This window comes from Pyrgilauda ruficollis, unplaced genomic scaffold (genome assembly GCF_017590135.1).
Source record: "Pyrgilauda ruficollis isolate IOZ18807 unplaced genomic scaffold, ASM1759013v1 scaffold167, whole genome shotgun sequence".
Lineage (NCBI taxonomy): Eukaryota > Metazoa > Chordata > Aves > Passeriformes > Passeridae > Pyrgilauda > Pyrgilauda ruficollis.
In genome coordinates this window covers 775,144-797,136 of record NW_024515542.1, presented here as the reverse complement: position 1 = coordinate 797,136, position 21,993 = coordinate 775,144, and the positions used below count along the sequence as shown (strand labels likewise).

The 21,993-nt window shown below is 37.0% G+C and overlaps 1 protein-coding gene across 1 annotated transcript in view; it reads left to right on the top strand.

Moving 5' to 3' along the window:
• The window catches only part of ADGRV1 (adhesion G protein-coupled receptor V1), a 282,378-nt gene that overhangs the window by 105,752 nt on the left and 154,633 nt on the right, over positions 1 to 21,993 (top strand). The window contains exons 68-82 of the mRNA XM_041463583.1: positions 506 to 644; positions 783 to 968; positions 1,230 to 1,462; positions 1,969 to 2,117; positions 2,211 to 2,409; positions 2,991 to 3,207; positions 4,326 to 4,565; positions 5,937 to 6,086; positions 6,937 to 7,410; positions 8,165 to 8,308; positions 9,546 to 9,717; positions 10,097 to 10,232; positions 11,866 to 12,713; positions 16,648 to 16,765; positions 17,638 to 17,809. Coding sequence (XP_041319517.1) covers positions 506 to 644; positions 783 to 968; positions 1,230 to 1,462; positions 1,969 to 2,117; positions 2,211 to 2,409; positions 2,991 to 3,207; positions 4,326 to 4,565; positions 5,937 to 6,086; positions 6,937 to 7,410; positions 8,165 to 8,308; positions 9,546 to 9,717; positions 10,097 to 10,232; positions 11,866 to 12,713; positions 16,648 to 16,765; positions 17,638 to 17,809 — 3,577 coding nt within the window. The remainder of the gene's footprint in view (positions 1 to 505; positions 645 to 782; positions 969 to 1,229; positions 1,463 to 1,968; positions 2,118 to 2,210; positions 2,410 to 2,990; positions 3,208 to 4,325; positions 4,566 to 5,936; positions 6,087 to 6,936; positions 7,411 to 8,164; positions 8,309 to 9,545; positions 9,718 to 10,096; positions 10,233 to 11,865; positions 12,714 to 16,647; positions 16,766 to 17,637; positions 17,810 to 21,993) is intronic.

The window sequence follows — 21,993 nt, the reverse complement described above, 5'->3', positions numbered from 1 at the left end:
ACAAATCTTTATTGTGACTTATCCAAGCATTATGTTATTAGTAGGATTTTAGACAAATAGCAGACAGAACATATCACAGAAAATCTCAAGGCAGATGTATCCTACATCTGCCTTATAGATCAAATTGCCCCTGGCATTACCCTGGCATCCAATTTCCCTTCTATTTTGCATATCTATCTCTGGAAAAGAATAGAACTTTTAGAAATAGAAAGATAAAGCAGTTTTCCAGTCCCATCTTTGGGCTATACATGGAAAGAAACTTGATAAAAATACAGCTGGAGATGCCTCCAAACACAGAGAATTAAAAGAGAACTTCAGAGCTGTTCTGAAAATGCCTGAGAAGGGAATTCTCATGTTCTTAACATTGATTAAGTACATTAAAACTCAAGTTTTCATAGTGCTGATAACATTTCTTCCATGCACAACAGTATGATATACTATCTCTGTACTGGATATTAAATAATAAAGGTAAAAATGAAATCTGTGTTTGTGTCCTTACCTACAGCCTGGTACGTGGCCCAGGGATTTTTGGGGAGATCATAATATATTGGAATATAACACCTCCTCATCAGACAGAATTTATCGAGGTATCGGGAACCTCGACCATGCGAGATAGGCAGTCTGCAGCAGTTGTTCTAATACAGGTATATGAGAGATCTGATACCAGTAGCTATTTCAAGTACTTTATTTTATTTTCTTAGGATCTTGGCTAAAAATTATTTATTTCTCTCTCTCTGGAAATGGTTTAAATCCTTATAGCTGTTGTTGATTCTTTCCTGTAGGCTGTAGATGACAGCTGTCCTGAGGAAAAGCATTACTACCAATTTCAACTAACCAGAATCAGTGATGGAGGACTCATAAATGAATCTAGCAGCACAGCAAATATTACCATGGCTGCCAGTGATTATCCGTATGGAGAGTTTACATTCTCCCGTGAACTATTGCAAACAACAGAAGATGAAAAATGGGTATTAGATTAAAATTCTTTTTTATATAATATTACTGCTAGATATCAACGTTGTTGCTAGAATTATGTTCAACTTTAGAAAGAAAAGAAATCAGTCTCTAAAGTGACTGTGGCTATCTGCTAAATTACATGTACTCTGTACTTGGTAAATCATATTGTTGTTACCTGACAGAACCATTGAAAATATGACTTTAGAACATCTTAAAGGCAACTGTAACAGAAAGCAAAGCCATTTTAAAAGAAAATATTCTCTTTCCCTCAGGTAAACATCACTGTTGTGCGTTCCAAGGGATCCTATGGCAGAGTGCATCTTCGCTTTCAGATAATAAATGGGACTGCAGAGGAAGGAATGGATTTTACTTCCACAGTAAGGGAAATGGTATTTGAACCAGAGGAGGAAAGTAAAATTATTTTGATTAAAATTCATGATGATGACTTTGCTGAAGGTCCTGAAAACTTCTCATTGATGATTAGTGAAGTGGAACTCCAAGGAAGGTAAAGTTAAAATTTCCAGTTGGTTTGTTAAAAGCAGAAAACAAACTAGAAAAACAAACTGTATTTGGATTCTGATCTACCTGAATACAATCACTGCTAGACATTTCATCTGTTTTACTGTAAAATTTTGTAAGACAGCTGTAATTGTAATCATAATAGAAAATGGGTGTATGGTAAACCCAATTATTTTAACATTAGTATGAGATGTTGGTGATTAAGATTTAATAAAACTTAAAATCCATACATTAGATACAAATTGCTAAGTTGCAAGAAATTTCATTAAAAAGATGAAATGAGAAGGAACAAATGAAATATACACATTTCTAGTAATAATTCTTGCAAACATAATAATATGAAGAAGTATGACAAAAAAGTCTTCAGTAATAACTGTCAGAAAATAAAGTTATTTGCAGTAATTCAAAAATCGTCACACACACATGTTTATACTTTCACAAGAAGTTTAAAATGTATTTTTATGTTTTGGGTTTTTTTTATGTTCTTGCAAGTGGATTTGATTTTACTGTAAGAGAGAATGGTCTGCAGGTGGATCAACCTCCAATAATAGGAAATATCTCCACAGTGTGGGTCACTATTGCAAAAAATGACAATGCTGAAGGTGTCATAGAATTTGATCCGCAGCATGTCCTTCTACAGGGTAAGTTTACCATAAGTTCTCACTACATTTTAGAAGATAAGGCTTTGGCATGAATTTTGAAATTACATAATTTTTTCTCAATTATTTTTATAGTGGAAGAGGATGCTGGATTAATCATGATTCCTGTTTTGCGAAAGTGTGGAACTTACGGCAATGTCACGGCTGATTTTCTTTCTCGAAGTATTTCTGCAATTCATGGTGTTGACTATGTCATTCATAATAATACTGTAATTTTTTATCATGAACAGAACCAGTCTTTTATTTACATATCTATTATAAATGATGAAGAAAGGTAATTACATTTTCAGATATTTATTCACCAATTTACTTGTGATTAAGTCTTTTTTAGCATGTGCTAAAAAATCTACACATATGTTTGTATAGAGCTGGAATTGAAAAATTTCTGCAGAGCTAAAAAATTACCTAAGGGAGAAAACCACCTAAAGGTGAAAAAATAAGATGTTATATTACAGTGTCATAGTTCTGTTAAATAGTATGCAATCATGCTTGCAATGAAATATGATTTTTAATTACATTATAAGAAATGTTGGTGTCAACAGTACTGCTATGAAGAATAAAATATTTTTCCATATTTTTGTTTAACTTAATGCTAGTAGAAAATAGAATAATGATAGAATTTCAGAATGATGATATATGAAATATTTTTATTTCAGATATCACCGTTCTATGCAACTAGAAGGAATCTTCTGCACTGCACCTATGGAGATGATTTCTTTATTCTTTTAAACATGTTCAGTTGGATGCATGATTGAATTACTAAATACAGTTTTAATTTTTTTCTTTTCTCATATCTCAGAATGTCTTGTTTTTGTTTTTTATTTTGTTTGTTTGTTTGTTTGTTTTTCTGTTCAGTGAATTTGCAGAGCTATTTGAAATCCAGTTGACAGGAGCCACTGGTGGAGCCATCCTGGGGCTCCACCTGGTGAGCCAGGTCACTATTGCGAAAAGTGATTCTCCCCAGGGCATGGTCCGATTTCTCAACCAAAGCCAAATTATTCTTCCCAACCCTGATGCAACCACAACGGTGTCCCTGGTGGTGGAAAGGACTGGGCAGTTGGTGGAGGCACAAGTGGGTCTTGCCTGTAAAAGACTGAAAGTTTTCCAGTGACTATGTCAAAAACCTTCTTCATTTTACTTTGAGAGCTTTATTAGTGACTGATTTCTAATAGTATAATTACAGCTTTTTATTAAACATGAATTGCATATAGCTGCAGTATAACAGAAAGTGTTGTTACCCTTTTAAAATCCTCTTTCTTCTCCTGCTTCCCTTCTTTTATTATGGTATTGTGTGCATTGCTTTGAAGTAGCTCCTAATCCCATGAAAATTATAGTTAACTCCATGTACTACTACTACTTTATTTTAATTCAGGAAATTGCTTACTCTGAGTTTTGTAGAGTATTTTTTTACTCTATAGAGGCCACTTATAAAGTGAAGATATAAATATAAAACATGGTGGGCCTTTCACAGTCTTGTCAAATAATTGGAAAATTTGCATTATAAGCCATGAACTCTTCTTCTCCACATATAAAAATTGCCTCAATCTTTGACTTTTTCTAGAAGTCATTGGAGAAAAGCAGAAAATACTTAAATTAACAAAATAATAAAGTCCTGAATATAGCCTCCTTAAAAGCAATCTAATTTGTGGGAATCACTGAAAATGCTGTGGCTTTTAATCAGGCTGAAGAAATATGAAGGATTCATAATTTTCTTTGTAATCTGAAGGGTTAAAAACTTTTATGATAGAAAATATTTGTCATTTTTAGACTTCACATCACACTTCAAGGGGAAATAGTTTTGATCATGAGCACTGATGTGGGAAGCTTTGCAAAACAAGTCATGAAAGAGATGAGAAATAGACACTGGCCTTTGTGATTCTTGCTATATGCGAAAGAAATCTTAGTTTCTTTTCTATTACTAACATATAGAATTTAATAAACTGGCATTGTGACTAACACTTTAAAATTCCCATTTGTAAACTGACATGTTTACTTTTTCAAAGGCTTCTATATTTTGTCCTGTAGTAATAATTAATAGTTAATTAATAGTAATAATTAACTATTTTGTATCCTGTATTAATAGCATATATTTAAACATAGCTAAGTACTTTTGGTACTCTGTCACTTCTCCCCTTGGGATGCTGTTATAATGTATCACCCCTCTAAATCTGAAACTGATCTCTTCCACAGATTAACTGGGACATTTTGGGACCCAATTCAGAAGAAATTTTGTCTCCTCTAAATAGTGACATTGGTGACCCTGTGAATGGAACATTCTATTTTGAAGAAGGAGAAGGAGGTCTGAGAACAATTAATCTACAAATCTATCCGCATGAAGAAGCTGAAGTTCAGGAAACCTTCATTATTCGACTGAGCCTTATGAAAGGTGAAACAGAAATCGATTCTAAGGCAAACAGCATTACATTAATAGTAAGTTATTATCGCTTCTCATTCTGCAGAGATTTCTGTTGATATTGGTATTTATTCATGCAAAGCTTTTAAAAATTAATCACAATGATTTCTTAGTCATTTTTTCACCTTTGAACTATTTTGGTATATTATGTTCAATTCTGAAAGAAAAAGGGCAGAGAATCTATCTGTAAAAATTGGAATAAAAGCAGTGGGCTGGCTCTCCTGTTTGCTGCTCTCTTTGGAGAGAGCATGGATTGAGCCCACATTTCTATGTGTCAATATGTTTGTCATCTGTTGTGGTTTAAACCCAGCTGTAAATTAAACTGCACTCAACTGCTTCCCTTCCCCTACCCTCTCTTGTGAGAGGGAGACAAAAAGCAGTGTTTCTGAGTCAAGATAAGAAAAATTTACTTGAAAACACCAATGAGATGAGAAACAAACAATAACAGCAACAACAATAATAACAAAGCTATACAATAGAGAGGGTGATTTACACACAAAAAGGTGCTCACCATCAAAGCTCCACTGAGACAAAGACAAAATGTCTTCTTCCCCTGAGCAAATGAAAAACAATGATGAACCAATCATCCACACACACACTTGTCCTTAAACCCTGAGACAGGGAATAACGATGGACAAACTCTCCAGGCTGGACCACTTGGCCTGCACCAGCTATTATGTGTGTGTGGTAGGTAGTAGCGATCTCAACATGCCCACACAGCACCACGCTCTGACCCCTCAGCATCTGCAAGCAGGACATTGTCACTCTTGACATTTCTTCAGAGGAAGGGAGAAAATCTGACTTCTTATAGTACAAGAGAAATGCAGATGTTTTTGAGAGTTATTACAGACAAATCAGTGCTCTAGGGATACTGCAACTAAGGAAATACTTATAAAGCTGCTGTAAGAAGCCCTCAAAAGTATCTCTCCTAGAAATGTATTTTTATTTTATTATTTGGTCTGTAAGGTGTTGATGGAATTAGCTCTTAGTTCCACAGTCCCCTTCAGGAAGTTGTGTTACCCTAAATTCTTTTTGCAGCTAAGGGTTCATGGAGATGGATGCGGATGAGCTCTCTTTCCCATAGTTCTGAGTTTGCAAACTGATAGTGTTAGAAGAATTTCTGTATACTAGCTCAATGTGCCTGAGCATTTCCTGCTTTACAATCAAAATATTCAGATGTAGCATTTGAAATAAAACCCTGCTCTTTTCCTTCTTAGACAGTGTAACTGAAAGCTGAAAAAGGGACATTCAAAATTTTCTCTGCTGTTTTTGGAACTAACAGATATGTGCCCCGGTAGCATCTAGCAGTGAAAATCTCAGTAGTTTGAACAAGAATACAACTTACACTACATTTCTAGTTTTTTAAATGTTTGTTTGCCATTTTACAGATAGAGAAGTTTGGTGATCCAAATGGAATTGTACAGTTTGCTCTTGAATCGTTAACTGAGAGTAACTATGCAGAACCCTCAGGAGATGAAGGGCCACAAAATATTACACTGTTTGTCAAACGAATTCAAGGCGTTCTGGGGAACATAACGGTATTCTCACTCTTTTCCTAATAGACAATGTAATCTGAAATCATCCTTGGTGTTGACGTATGGAAAAATATCTTATTCTATGCCTTTCAATTGCTTGCTTCTCAAATTATTTATGTTTCTTAATGTTGCCTTTTAGACTGAATTTAGGAAGGGCTTAGCCCTAGTACTTGTAGTTTGGACAGTAAAATTCAGTCTTCCCTGGTCAGGGGAAATAAAAGAAAAGCAATACTGCTGTGCTGCTCTCACTTTCTCTCCCAGTTTGCTTTTGATGGGAGAACGAAGAGACAATACTTTCATAATGAGTTGTCTTTGACATCATCACATTTTACTTTTTTAGACAGAATCAGACTTCCTCAGACTTTTCTGAACCATCAATGTAAAAACATTGGTTTTTACCTAAAGTTGTTTAGAAGTCAGCATTTTAACAGGAACTCATTTAATTTAAAAGAAATTGATCAATTAATAGAAACATCTGCTGTGTTTAATGAGAGTTCATTCCTTTATTATGTGAGGAATACTGAAAACAGAAAAAACAGCAAAGGTGTTTTGGTGAGAAAAGAGATACTTTTTGAAAAATGTTCATAAATTCAACATAGTTTTACATAAATCTTCTGAAACTAGACAAAGGAAATATTTATATTTTTAACACTGTTAATTAAATAGCACACTCTTTGGAAAGATAGTCTGTATGATAGGATATTCTTCCTGTGCATACCCAAAACAATTGTTATTTTACCCATTTAAAAGCCGTTCCATATTCTGTCTATAATGAATCCTGAATTTGCAAGTTTCTGATTTTGGAGGTAATTTTTCTTTCTTTTATTTTTTGCATTTTCTGTACTAATTTCAGGTTTACTGGGAAATATGTAGTGAATCTGACATCACAGGTGACTTTGTTGAGACAGAGGGATTTGTTATCATTGCTGACCAGCAGAGTACAGCTGAAATAATTATCTACCTGTTACCTGATGATGTTCCAGAACTGGATGAAAGCTATGAGGTACAGCTGATTTCAGTGGAAGGTGGAGCAGATTTAGACCATGAGAGAGGAATTTCAAAGATCACAGTGTTTGCAAATGATGATCCTTATGGAGTGTTTGCCCTGTACTCTGATCAGCAGTCAGTATTGGTAGAAAAAACCCTGGATCGGTATGTTCAGATTAATGTGACTCGGCATGCTGGGGCATTTGGAGAAGTGATGGTTGAGTACCATGTCATATCCCTTCACGACGAAGCACTAATTGAACCCAAGAATGAGGTGGGATTCCTCACAATAAAGGATGGTGCCAGCTTTGGAGTAAAAAGAGTGCCAATAAGCAACCAGGTGTGTATTACTCTTTTAGCTCCTATGTTATCTGTTGTTTCCATTTGTTTCATCACAATACAAATAAGATAAAAAACTTTCACTAATATCTACTGTGAAGAAGCAGAAAAGAGAGTTTCGGTGTTACAAATTTCCTCTTTATGGAATAGAACTGGATTTGAAAATAAAATTTTCTGATAGTAATTGCAAAATCACTGTTATGCATCTGTTCAAATATTTTATGTTTTTTTACATTGTTGTTTTGTGTTACTATGAATTCAATATCTTATTATTATATAAATGCAAATAGTTTCTTAAGATTCTTTGCATTGTAAATAATGATCTCTCATTTGTGACCAATGAAGATGAAGATAAATGTACCTGCAGTCTTCTGTGTTTCCTTGTTTTTTGTGATTATTATCACAGTCTTACATCCACTGTTACATACTCTTACAACCATCTTAAATATTTTTAATCATAAAAATTAAAGTCAAACCAAGGCCCAGTGTGTCAGATGCAGCTTTTTAAAATGGCAATAGTTGCTTTACAAACTCATATTCCAGCAAACTGCTGGCAGATGGCTTTCACAATATTGATGGCTTAACTGTAGTTCTTTGAGAAACATAATCAACTAAACACTTGTCTTGAAAATGCTGCTTTGTATGTAAGCAAACAGGAATCTGCAGGTTGCTTTGGTAATTATTTGCACTGTTGGATAATACCTTTTTAGTGGAATTAAATTTCTATCTTTTTAATTAAATTCTCTCTCTCAAAGGCATTTGTTTTACTAGGCTTGAATTTTACTGTGGAACTTACTAATGTAAGCCTGGTTAGGGGAAGTGCCAAGGATGTGCCTAAAATATTAGGAATAGCAAAGTCTGCTGTGCTGCTTATTCCTGAAGAAGCTGCCAATTCACAGGTCGGTAGCCTGGTTGCGATGTTGTGTTCCTACCACAGAAGAGCGGTACACTTCACTGCAAAAGACACTTGTTATAAGAACTCAGTGAAGTTTCTTTGTAATCAGTATGATGGAAGAGATCATTCCTGTTACTACTTGCACTGTATGTTACTCATTCCTCTGATAAAAATTCTTATAGAAGCATTTTAATACAATTGGAAAAGGCCTCTTTATATATAAAATGTAAGTAGTGTATATATTTACATGAAAGGGGAGTTCTAAGATTTAAAGGAAAATAAGTAAATCTGGACAATGTTTCTATAAGTATGGCAACCCCAAAGCAGAAAATAGCATGAATTCAATATTATGTGCAAAAAGAGATGGAGTATATGTTGGGTGTTAGTACAGATGTCAATAAATTTGGTAATCATTGAGTGATAAATTTTCCCTTTGTCTATTTTGTATGAGAGTGAGAAAAGATAATTTTCCTACTTGGACATGGTATATGTGCTACCATTCCTTTTTTTAATGTCAGGCAAAGACATGAGGTTTTAAAGGTCATGAGGTCTTAAAGTTTATTGAAGTTTATATTTAATGATTTTAATTATCTTTAAGCATTGTTGTAATTTTTAATTTACAATGAAACTTAAGTCAAATAGTCTTTCTGAATACACTGTTTACAGAAAGACTGTTGTATACCATATACTACCATATATCCATTTATCATTGGTTTTAGAATATGCAAATTATCTTCACTCCTATTTGCTGCTCAGAGAAAAAGAAAAGTAGATCACAGTAGCAAAAATAATTTTGTGTACAGTGTCATGCGATAACAACTTACTTTTCACTGGATACATAATTAATAACGTATTTTAGACCTAATTATATGTATGTATCTATATATCTATATATGTAGAGAGAGTAGTACAGTTATTGCCTGAGAGCACTGAGGGCAGGCTTGATTTATTTTTCTTCTAAACAAGAGACACAAATGGTGTTCACTGTTTTCAGTACTGAAATGTCACTCATACTTGTTCCTTTTCCCTGCAATCTAATTGCCAGAAATCTAAAATTATTAAAGAGCTCATATGAACTCTTTCAAGAGAGCATATTTATATGTCCATAGATACATGCACATATATTTATCTAAATGCATGCATTCTTATTGTAAGATGCCCATTTTACAAAAGGTACTACGCTTTCATCTGTGTTATTGTCCATTTTTATTCCATTTTCTGATAAAAAAATGTTTCCACAGGTTGGCTTTGAATCTGTGATATTGCGACTTACAAACATTGTAGCAGGGACAGGCCATGCTGTCATAACCAGGAGAGGAGTTTATGGCTCTGTAATAGTTAGCTGGATTTCAGGATGCCCACCAGACCTAGTCACTGACTCTGTTAAACTAGGCAATATTACTCCTCCATTTGGTGAGTAATTGCTGCAACAAGTTATGTACAGCTACAAGGACAACAGCTATGACTGTTGCCTAAGTGATGATACCACCTTTTAGTTATTTGTACCTTGGCATGTTTCCATTATTAATGAAGAGTCATTAGAATGAAATCGTGTGATCCAATTTTTATCTGAAAGGGACATATTTACTTTATGAGAAAAAAACAACTTTTCTTCATAGACAGAACGCTATGCCCCTGAAGGACAGTTTTCTACAGGAAAGACCCTTATTATGAAGATTTCTTCACCTCATTGGAGTGGAATTGTGACTAAAGTTCCTATGTCAATGTATTTCCAGGTAAAAATAGAATTCCTGTTTAGTGATTTTGACTGTTTCAATCATTCTCCTTTCAGGTACGGTTGTATTTTCCTTTGGGGAGGAAAGTAAAGTGATTTCATTTCAGGCTACTCCAAGCCTAAATAAATCTGAGACATTTGTCATCACTTTAACAGCAGTGCACAGCAATGTGTCTGGTGGGGCTCGCCTGAGGTAAAGATATTATTTATACTTTCGAGTTGCACTGGTGCTGTAAGAATTATGACATGTATAGGGGCATATATCTAAAACAAATCCCTATTACATTGTAGGTAGCTAGCAAATTGGAGTTCCTTTTATGATAATTTCTGTGTCTTGTCTCACATGGAAACAAATGTCAGTACTGCAGATCTGATCTGTCTGAAAGTGAGAGTTTTCTTCAATTCCAGTCTGTTTCCTGGCATTGGGATCTGAGGTACCTAGAATGTGTCTAGAATGATGGAGACAGTTAGGAAAGACAGTTAGGCTGAAGAACCAAGATCAACAATTTTAACCAGGAATCTGAAGAATAAAATAAACTGTCAATTTTCAGCGTCCCTAAATATCTATATTTAGAAGATCTTAGATGACAACCATTATTTCAAAGAAATCAAATGAAATAAAAAATGCTCTAAAAATGACTAATTTATATTAAACCTCCTTTTTATTCTGAAAAATAAAAACATTACATTCAATGTAGTTTTTTTGTCTTACTTAAATTGTAATCTGTTCTTTAAACTATTTTCACTCTTCCTTACTGAAGATGAAAATGAATAAAAAATGGGCATAGAGTGACACTGTAGGGAGAAGGATATTGGCTTCACCCTGTTAAAACTGAAGTGGCAAATCTGAAGGAAGTTAGAAGTGAATCAGATGCCTAAATTCCTCAAACTGACCCTTTCTCCTAGGTTTGTCCATCCTATGGACTTGGGTCCTTAAGCACATATTTACTGTGTAAGTCAAATACCTTGAATGTATGAGAATAACCTTTCCCAGAAAATTTAAGATTGCATCCCAAAAGACGTAAAGCTCACAATTACTTGAAGGTTTTTTGGCTTCCTAGGTAGAAGAGTCTCATCTGTTAGCCAAATCTGCTCACTATAATTGTGCCATTGGTAGCCTCTGGCATTGAATAATGGTTAAGTTCTAGAGAGAAGGGGATGACACAAAACTTAGCAGAGTCAGTCTAATAATTTTGTAATATATTCTTTTGTAATAAGAAGGGAATATATTTAGTATGAACAAAGTAAAGCTTAAATTGATATTGATAACACAACTCAGATCTGAAAAAAAAAAAGTATTTTGGGTAATATTGTAAAGAGGGAGTACTTCAAAGCCTTATTGTGTACTTTAAAATAACTTCCTGACCTTCTCTATCTTCCTGGCTAAAACTGTAGATCTGCTAGCATCTACTTCACATCTTTCCCTTGGTACAGGAGGTTTGTTCACTGTTTAAAATTGGTATTACTTGTAGTGGCTATATTATATTCCTGTATTATGTCCATAGTAGGAAGATCTACTTTCCTTTACCTCTCCATTTTGTCAGGAAGACCATATTTTATGTATCGTTTGCTCAGTATCCTGTCCTGACAGGATGCATTAAACCTGTGGAGGGCTGCTCAAACGTTACAAAAGCATTTTTTAGCTTTACAAAAGCCTCTTTATGTCTTGCTTTGTATGATTTCTATTTCTTCCCTCTACTGTTACCATTTTTTTAATCCGCATTCCTACACCCATCATTGGTTGCTCACTGAAAATTACTATGCTTGATTGTTCATCTTTTTCTTATTTGTATTTCTCTCTCAATGTGATATTGTTTCTGTTTCAGATCAGGATTTACAATAGCTAAAATTGAGCCAATGGGGATCTTCCAGTTTGATCTTAACTCAAGATCAGTTTCAGTTGAAGAAGATATCCAGGTAGTCAGACTACATGTCCAAAGATTGTTTGGTTTTCAAAGTAATCTCACTAAGCTGACATTTCAGACCATTCCAGGAAGTGCCAAACCACTAGAAGACTTTATACCCATCTACAATGGAGAGCTTATGTTTTTACATTTTGAGACAAATGCAGTGATAGAAATATCAATAATTGATGACACTGTGTCTGAAATACAAGAATTTTTTTTTGTAAATTTGACTTCTGTGGAAATTCTGGATGTTCAACCAGCAAACCTTGACTGGAGTCCCCGTTTGAATCCAACTTTCAGTCTTGCAACAGTTAATATCCTGGCTAATGATATTCATCATGGAATACTAAGTTTGGGGCCAGAGTTTATTTATGTTGAAGAAGATACAAATAACAATACCTCCAACACCGCAGTGCTTCAGATCAGAAGGACCAAGGGATTTACTGGTGATATTAAAATTACTGTTAAAACCTTTGGGGGAGCGAGTGCACAGAGAGGAGTAGATTTGTATCCTTTTGGAGAAGTTTATGGAAAATCAAACTTCACATGGGCAATGGAAGGAGAAGATTTTGAAGAACAGACAATCTCTCTGACTTTGCTGGATGGAGAATTTGAAAGCCAGGTGTCCATAAAAATTTTTGATGATGATGAGCCTGAAGGACAGGAATCATTTTATGTTTTCCTCTCAAATCCTGAATATGGAGCTCAGATTGTAGAAGGAAAGGATGAATATGGATTTGCTGCTTTTGCAATAGTAATTATTGCAGGTAATATTTTTTCCTCCAGGAAATGAGTAAATATATTTGAATTAAATAACAGCAAATAACTGTATGTTCTCATAGCAATTTTCATGTAAAATTGGAATTCTGTATGACAATAAGCAGGGTATTTTATTTCCAAATCTAGTGCTTTCCAGATGAGAGTAAGCATCTAATGCACAAAGCACTGAGCACCCCTTAGGAGTGATACTCAAAATGCATCTATTGGTGCTGCTTATCTCTGTTCTTGTCCTTTATGAAGAGAGAACGCTGAGTGAAACATATGTGTGGTGCGTCGGAGACAGAGATGACCACACACCCGATGTTCATGTGGCAGCAGAGAGCACTTAATGATGGCTCAACTCCTCTTTATAAAGTGGGTTTGACTGGATAGCTCATTAGTCTGATCTTTTAACATGGTCCAGCTCCTGAACAAGTGAGATGTCTGCAACTTAGGATGGAACGTAATTGGTTGAGGTTCCTGTCTGTCAACCCAGAGGCCAGTTTATGGAACCAGCTGGGTTTCTTATTTATATCTGAATTAATTGCCCAGTACAAGCCAGCTTGTACTGTGATATACTGTGACGGCTGAGCATAACTGGTTTCATTAAAGATGGAGTAGCATTGCAGGCTCATTTGGTTTTTTGCCATTTTCCTTGTTCCAACACTTTCTCCTGGGATGTGAGATTCCCATCTCAGTAGATCCATGGCTTCCAAATTCAAAGAATAAGTGGGATACCTTATGTTACAGGCCGGTGACTATGACAAATCAGCTTATGGTGTGAAAATGAAAGTGTCCAAGAGGAACCTGTTATAGAACTTCTGGGCATCCACTGTTTGTTCACAGTATTGTGCAAATGATTTCTCACAGTACTCTAGTGCTGCATACAGACCAAAATATTTTCTATAACTGTAAATACTGACCACTACTTGACAGCTTATGGCACAAAAAGATCACTGCCTTTTTTTGCTTGGTTTGTTTCTAAAGACCACATGATTTGTATTTTGCCACTTCAGGTACTATTGGAATTTACCAATATTACTGAACTGGACTGCTTTGGTCTGTCTGGCCTCAGCTGCTGAACCAAACAGTGGCACCTGTGGTGTTTTCTCCCCAGAGATGCTATTCAGTACCTGTGGTCACAGCTGAGCACGTGGGGACAAGTCCGGGCATGTCCCGAGCTCCAGTGCTTACGGGCTGGAGCTTGCTAATGATGAGGGTGACTCCTCAGGCCTTCCTGAGCTGGAGAAACCTTTAAGGTGAGGTGAAGAAAGGAGTGGGTCCTGATGGAGAGTTGTTAATCCAGATTTTTTATTCTGGGCTGCATGGCCTCTGAATCCTGCAACAACTCCCAACAGAACTCCCAACCAAAACTGAGGCACACCACGACAACACACCACAACAAGGTACTTTGCTTTCTCAGGATCCAGAATATTTTAAGCTTCTTTTACTTTTACCTGTTTTTTTTTTCCTTTTCCTAACTTATCTATGAAACAATATTTTGAAAATGTCATGGGACATTTGAATACAGGAAGACATAGTTCCTACTAAGACCATAAGATTACCTAAAAGAGGAGAAACGTAAAAATTTACTGACCCATTATTTAAATAATGCATTATGGCAGCAGTGCTTGTTGGGAAACAGTGATTATAATGAAATGAGATTTCATTTGAGCCTGGACATTTTTTTCTATTGTGTACAGAAAGTCAGTGGCACAGGTTACCTGGAGAGGTTGCATGGTCTCTCTCCATCCCTGGAATTTTTTCAAGTCTCAAACCTCTGAGACATTTGGTCTGGTTTCACAAATAATTAAACTTTGATAAGGGTGTTGGACTAGAGACTTAAAGGGCCCTTTTAACCTGAATTATATTGGTATTCTGTCAGATGTGTTTTACATACTTCATATTTTTAATTTAAGTCCTTCTCTTTTACAATGGATGGAGTTTGTACAAAGTTTCTGTTTTCATTCTTTGCTACTATGCAGTTCATACCTGCAGTGTAGTCATCCTCTGATTCTGGGAATGGAGGACAGGAATTAGCATACTCAGTCAACAAGGAAGAGTTTTTCTTTCAGTCACTGTCCTACTATGAGAAAGTCATGTCAGAACTCGCAATTTCTCCTCTTTTAAATATCCTGTCAGACTTACCAACAGTATATACTCCAATCTAATTTGCAATATAGATAAAGTTTTAGAAAGAAGTTAGGCACTGGAACAAATTTTAGGTTAACTCAGTTTAGTCTAACTAAGTCTAGTCTAACTAACTTTCTAATCAAGAAAGTAAGGTCCAGCGTTACTGGGAGTTTTGTGTATTTAGATAGTCTTAAGAAATCAGTGTGGGTATTGAGAACTAGGATTAAACTGTGCTGCTGAATCAGTGTAGGAAGCAACCAAGATCATATAAAACACCAGATCATACGAAACATGTTCTCTTCGTGTGCACTATATGTAGAATTTACCATGGAAGTAACCAGTTCCCTGGGTATGCATGTTGACTGTCACGTTGCTCCACCCATGCCTGCGAGGACAGGCAATGATTGCAACAGGTCAGCAGGGAAGAAAAGTGGGTGACAGGTCTTAGGTGGAAAATCCGAGGGTCCTTTATTCTTCTGCCTCAGTAACAGGAGTGATCCCAAATATGGCCAGACACTTAAGATCTCAAATGAGGGGCGATCCCTATTTATATACACGAGCATGGAACATTCTAGCAACATAATAACTAATAATAACCGGCAGTGTAACCCATATTAGCATGGTAAATCCCATGATCCTGTTGGAACAAACTTTAACTCTCCCTAACTTGAACAATGTCCCTGAACTTAGGGTGTTGCTTTCCATGGCCTCGGGCAGATCCTGGCTGTGGCTGGCTCGCCGGCCAGCCCAGGCCAGTGGACCCCCACAATTAACTGCAAAAGTATGTGTATAGACACATGTTGTAATTGGAGCTTGTATTGAATACTACAGAAGTGTATTAATATGCTCTAGGGTTATACCTACAGTACAAAGTTCCATAAAGTTGGAACATGAGACAACACAGTAAGGAGAAGGGTTAAATATTTGTGCATGCACATAAGCAAACACACAGTTTCTGTTCATCTCATTGTATATATTGACTTCTAGTAAGTACTGGGGTGGAAGTAGATTGCCTTTTCAATTCTAGAGTAAAGCCATCACTACCTGCCAGGAGAAATCCTTTAGAAGCAAGATTTGATTGAGCACTGTAAAGACGTTAGTTTCCCCTCATTAACACTGGGAATTTTTATCTTCTACTGCTGTTTTTTTGAAGTTACTTGCATTCCCCTAAGAAAAATGTGGTGTTTTGCAGCTCACTAGTTCGACATACAGAAGAAGATGCAAGAGAAAAGCTGCTGTGATAATCTAAGAAAATTGATGGGTTCAACCACATCATGGATAGGATAAATAAGAAATCTTAAGTTACAACACTGGAAGTCTATCACATTACGTACTTTGTATGTTGAGGCCCATTTCTGTTCAGAATGTTTTAAGATGTATGATAAACATAGCTGGAGTGCGTATCTCATAAGGGCATTATAAGCAAGGCTTTTGAGATTGTTCTGGAGATTTCTGTAACACTTAGTCTCTTGAAGTCAAGGGACACAGAATTCAGTCAGTTTGTTGAATGCTGTTGAAAATACAAGCTTACATGCAGAATTGGTGCCAGGACTCATAAGGAATTTACTTCCAAAATTAGTTGTTATTATTCTAGTGATTAAAATAAAATTTAAACATTCTAAATTTGAAAATCTAATGTAAATTAAGAATAGAAATATTAAGAGAATTGAGGTGTCCTGAAACAGTACTTTACAGCATGCCTTTGATACCTGGCTGTTTGGTGTTTTAGCAGTTGTGCATATTAAAAGTATTATTTACTCTCAGCTTAACTTTCTGGCTTTTTACTTTCATGGTCTATTTCTTACACAGGAAGCGATCTCCAGAATGGCATTTTGGGATTCATTCCAGAAGTACAAAGTGGCCTGATACTTGATGAAGACTCAGAAAACAGAGAGGTGTTGCTGACTGTCACACGGCAACCAAACAGGTGCAGGCAATAGTGGATTCCAGTGCTCTTCCCACACTCTGTAATATGTTGTCTTGAATCACAGGAGCTACTGTTAGTGGAAGAGGTTTTCATCACAGAGTTTTATAATAAATGTTTCCTTTCAGCTCCTTTAATAGCTTCACAGGTTTTGGCAACGGGGCATTTAAGTTGTGAATACAGTTAGTTCTGTCACTTTATTGATATAAAGCAGAAACAGGAAAAAACTCAAATGTTTACCATTTTATACTGTAAGTCGGCAAGTGTGAAGGTTTTGCTTAAGGTAAAGTATTTGCACTGCTAAAAGTGTAACTCCAATTCTCACCTCTCTGTACAATGTAAGTACCTGTGAATACTACAAGGAGAAATTAAGAAGTTATATAAGTGTCAGTATGCTTATGTTTTTACTTTTTTCCTAATTAGCACATTTTTATATATATATAGTACATTTATGTGTACTTTAAATAAATATGCTCAAGTATGATAAGTTCCTTATACTTACAGGAAAGACCAAGTCTACCTGGCTTTCCAGGCCAATAGTTACTATAGTATTAATGAAAGTACTTGGGCACATCCCTGCTTTCCAAGTGTCTCTTATTCAGATAATTGCATGTTATCTGAAACAAAAATTAAGAAAAATCTGGGTTCCCATAATTGCTTTATTTTCTTCTTCTGTTACTTTTTTTACAATGTTAATAGATATTAGAGGCAGAAATTTAAATAAAAAGAGCTATTTTTTTCATTGTAAAGCAGCTGATTCCATAATGATATGTTTTGAATAATAACATAAAATGTACGTTATGTCTGTGGTTTATGTTTCCTAAATCTGTTGTGCTCTCCTTCAGTACATGCGTACTCTTCTCTTTTGCTTATAGGGCTTTTGAAGATGTGACAGTCTTCTGGCGTGTGACCTTTAATAAAACAGCTGTTGTCCTTCTGAAGGATGGTGTGAACTTGGAGAATGAACTTGTATCTGTGCTGGGAGCCACAACCTGTGTGGCAGGTCAAACAATGTGCAACATCTCTATTGAAATAAAACCTGATCATGTGAGTAATTATTGCTCTTTATGTACAGCATTGAATTGCAATTTGTTAAAATGAAAATACTCCTCTGATCCAGATGAACTAATATTTATGAAGATAGTAACTTGATATCTGACTTCTCTGGGACATGTTTATTTGTAGTCTTCTACTGACTCCATTGTGACTGGTAAAAATTTGGGAAGGAGATAAGTATTTAGTTCGAAGAGTAAATTACAGATCTTAGGTCTTTCTATAACAGTAAGGAAAAAGAATGGAGTTTTTTCAATAAAATGTTCGATCATATGCTCTCATCCTTTACACAGTAAGATATCCATCTGCCAAAGCATTTTTAAGGTGGTTGATGGAAAACATTCTGTAAATAATAGCTCATTGCATAAAAAAAAAAAACAAACTTTGAGTCTAACTTTTGTGTAATTTTATATTCCTAAATCTAGCACAGCGATCTCTGAAAACTCATAAAAACTGCCTGAGAATCTCTGAGTGTCTAAAAATCTGTCTCTGTTCATATCTGCCTTGTGAGTAGTGAAGTTCAATTTAGGAGCCATCATCCACTAAATTGCATTTGTCTAAGTCTAACAACCTTGTGAGACTCAGCTGGCACTCTGATATACAGACATGATTGTATTAACACAAAACACAGTATTCAGTCATTTTTATTGAAAAGAAAAGGAAAAAATATTTTAGTGTGAATACCTAGGGGTTAGAGTAAGCCCTTAAGAAAGGAAAGATTAATGTTTGCCATTATTTTAAAGTTGGAGAGTTTCAAATTTTTCTAAGAAATTATCCTAGCACCCCGACATAAGTGCCGTAACAAGGGACTCCAGGCAGCTTTTCCAAATGCAGTTTATTACATCCAATACGTTACAGCAGTCCAGGGTCGTGGGTGACAGAGTCTGTGTCTACAGCTGTCATCTCCAGCTGCAGACAAACCTGAACACCCTTTAGTTTTGTTACAGTTGTATACTTTAACGTATACTTTATATACATTATATACTTTGCTGAGCATCTTAATGCAGAAGAACCAATCTATACCTTAATTTTTGCCTATAGCCTAACATAACTACTATAATTACCATATTCATGTTACTGTTCTCCAATTACTAAAAGTTAGTACATTACAGTTTAAGCTAGAAGTTGTTTTTCAGTTTTCTTGCAGTGGAAAATTCTGAGACCTTTTTTCTACTTGCAACATCTGCTGACTTGTTTGCGTGTGCTATCTTTCTGCTTGGTAAAAACATCTTCTTGTTTGAGGTGGGTTTATCCTTTGCTCTAAGCTATAAAACCCACTTCTAACTAACATACCCTTTGCCTTCTTAGTTATCCAGTAAGACTGGTTCAGCATTTCTTTTCTTCTGTATCAAAACTTGCTTTCATTTCCATTCCTTCTTCACATTCTACATTCAAAAATCTTTCTGCCAAGCATACATATCTCTGAGACTTTCCTATCTCTTCCCAAGTGTCTGAGACTTGTCTCTTCCCAAACTTTCATCCTTCCCAGCACCCAGGCTGGTGGCAAAGCTGAGGTCTGGGCAGTGGAAAATCACTAGATGGGAAGATTTCCATGTTTTTTTCTGACTCAGTTCTAGAAAATATTGCAACGTGCTATATATGGGAAACAGGGATTTCCTTTTTAGGAAATGGGATGCATTCTCTTAGTTCACTAAGAGAGCCATTTTCTTTCTCCATCTTCAGATGTTATCTTTACATCACAGAGCCAGTGAATAGGTGTATAGGGCACAGGCTGCCCTGCTGAGTAAACTGAGATAATGAATCTCTTTATACCAAAGAAGTGGTATCAGTATTTAATGACAGCAGTGCATAAGCTCCAGAGACATGCAGTTGTGCCACATAAAGCCTGTGCCATTCCAGCAAGTGCTAGTGGAAGTCTAAAGCTCCCCATTCATTCCAGTTTTAATTGTACCTGTCATTAGTCAAGAACATTTCATTTAGAGAACCACTTAACTATTTAACTGAAAACACATACTATTTATCGCTCCATATATTTCCTAATTCTTCTTAAAGTTTTTCTTTCATAGGTTAGCTTGTAAGTTAGTAGTAAATGTATTAAAAATTATAAATTTACAAATACATTAACTATGTACTTTACATTATTGTAGGATACATTCTAGCTTTCATAAGTTTTACTTCTTCAGCAGTACTGAATTTATTAGCTAAAAATCCCAGATTTAAAGTAAGATTTCAAAAAATTCAGGGTTGAAACACAAAGCTTTTTTGTGTAGTGGGTTGGCCCTGGCTGGATGCCAGGCACCCACCAAATCCTCTCTGTCACTCCCCTCTGCAGCTGGGCAGGGGAGAGAAAATATAACAATGTGTTCATGAGTGTTGTAGGTTAAGAAGGAAGTGAGTTTTTTTGTGAGGTTGTGGTCAGACCAGTCAGTGCTTGGATTTAAATATTGGCACCTGGTTTGACCACTGAAGGTATGGACCGCCTCTGAGAACATAGGGGGTTAAAAGCAAGAACTCCCAGGAACTCTCTCTTGGTCCCGCTCAGGGAAGGAGCTCAGAGCTGCCCTGCCCAGCCGGGGCTGGCTGGGGGAGGGAAGCCATGCGGCCGCGTGAGGTAGGCCGGAGCCTTGGGCAGAGGAGGGCGGTGAAGGCCTGGCAAGATGGAAGGGTGGAGGAGCCCTGAGAGGCATCGGGCCCCCACACCCCCTGGGAGAGAGATAGAGACAAAGAGAGCCACCTGTGCTGCCTTGAGGTTTGATACTGTGCTGGCAGCACAGCCGGCCAGAAGTGGGGCATGTGGCACCCTCTGTGGGAGTTCTGGGCAGACAGAAGCAAAGATTTTAACCCCCTTCTAGAATAATGGAAACCTTACAAATGCTGATCATCCTGAATGAGAATGAGGAGAGAGAGATGAAGCAGGAGGAAATGAGCAAGTGTAATAAAAGTTGATGCATGTGAGAAATGTCAGAAGAGGTGAGAAGAATCCTAGGTTAGGAGATGATGGAGTGGCCTTGGGCTGGACTCTTTTCTTGTACGGCCATGGACAGACCCATGTTTTTCCTGTGACACAGAGACTGCATTTAGGGGGAGGCAATGCCTTGGAGCCAAGAGAGTGCAGTGAAGCAGTGGCGTGAACAGAGATGGCTGAGGAGGGTGTGGTGATGCCCTCTGTCTTCAGTGAAGAGGAAGATCTCTGTTCACAAGGCCCCTCGGCCCCAGGGAGTAAATTTGGGGGGGACTGGTGTCCCAAAGCTGAGAGAGACTGCTGCTTTTTTGTAACTGGGTGGGGCATCCTTAAATGGAGAACCCTAAAGGCAGTCCTGGTCCAGGTGCAGTGGTGAGAGCACTGGACATGGAGGGAAGAAGTCACGAGGGCAAATGTTCTCCGGGCAGTGCCACGAGTGACATGGAAACACAAGAGGTTTCAATTGTTTCCGGGTGAAAGTATATTTTCATGGGGGCACTGGCATTGTGCCAGTCTCAAACCATGACAATGAGTTGAGACAAGGACCAGGAGAGATCACTCACCATCATAGGCAAAACAGGCTCAAATTAGAGATATTAAATGAATAGAGCAGGATAATCAGAAGTAAACTGAGACCTTAAAACACCTTCCGCCCTACCGTCCCTCCTTCCAGCTCTACCTTTTCCCCTCCAGCAGCAAATGGAATTGGGAAATGGGGGTTATGCTCATTTCATCACATGTTGTTCCTGCTGTTGCTCAGAAAGAGGAGTCTTTCCTCTGCTCCACCACGGGGTTGCTCCAATGGGAGGCTTCTTCAGCATGAGTCCATACCACAGGCAGCAGTTCTCCATAAGCTGCTGCAGCATGGTCATCTTTCCATTGAGTTCAGTCTTGCAAGGGCAGGCTGCTCCAGTGTGGATCCCCCACACAACTATTAGTCCTACCAGGAAGCCTGCTCAAGTGTGGGCTCCTTTCTCCATGGGTCTGCAGGTCCCTGCCAGGAACCTGCTCAAGTGTGGGCCACCCATGAGGTCATAACTTCCCCTCAGGCATTCCCCTGCTCCAGTATGGGGCTCTACCGTGGGCTGCAGATGGACCTGTGCATGCTCATGTATGTCCATGGGCTGCAGGAGCACAGCTGCTTCACCATGGACTACAGAGAAATCCTACCTGAAGCACTTTCTCCCCCTCCTTCTCCACAGACCTTAGTGTCTGCAGAGTTGTTCCTCTTATGTGTTGTCACCCTGCTTTACTC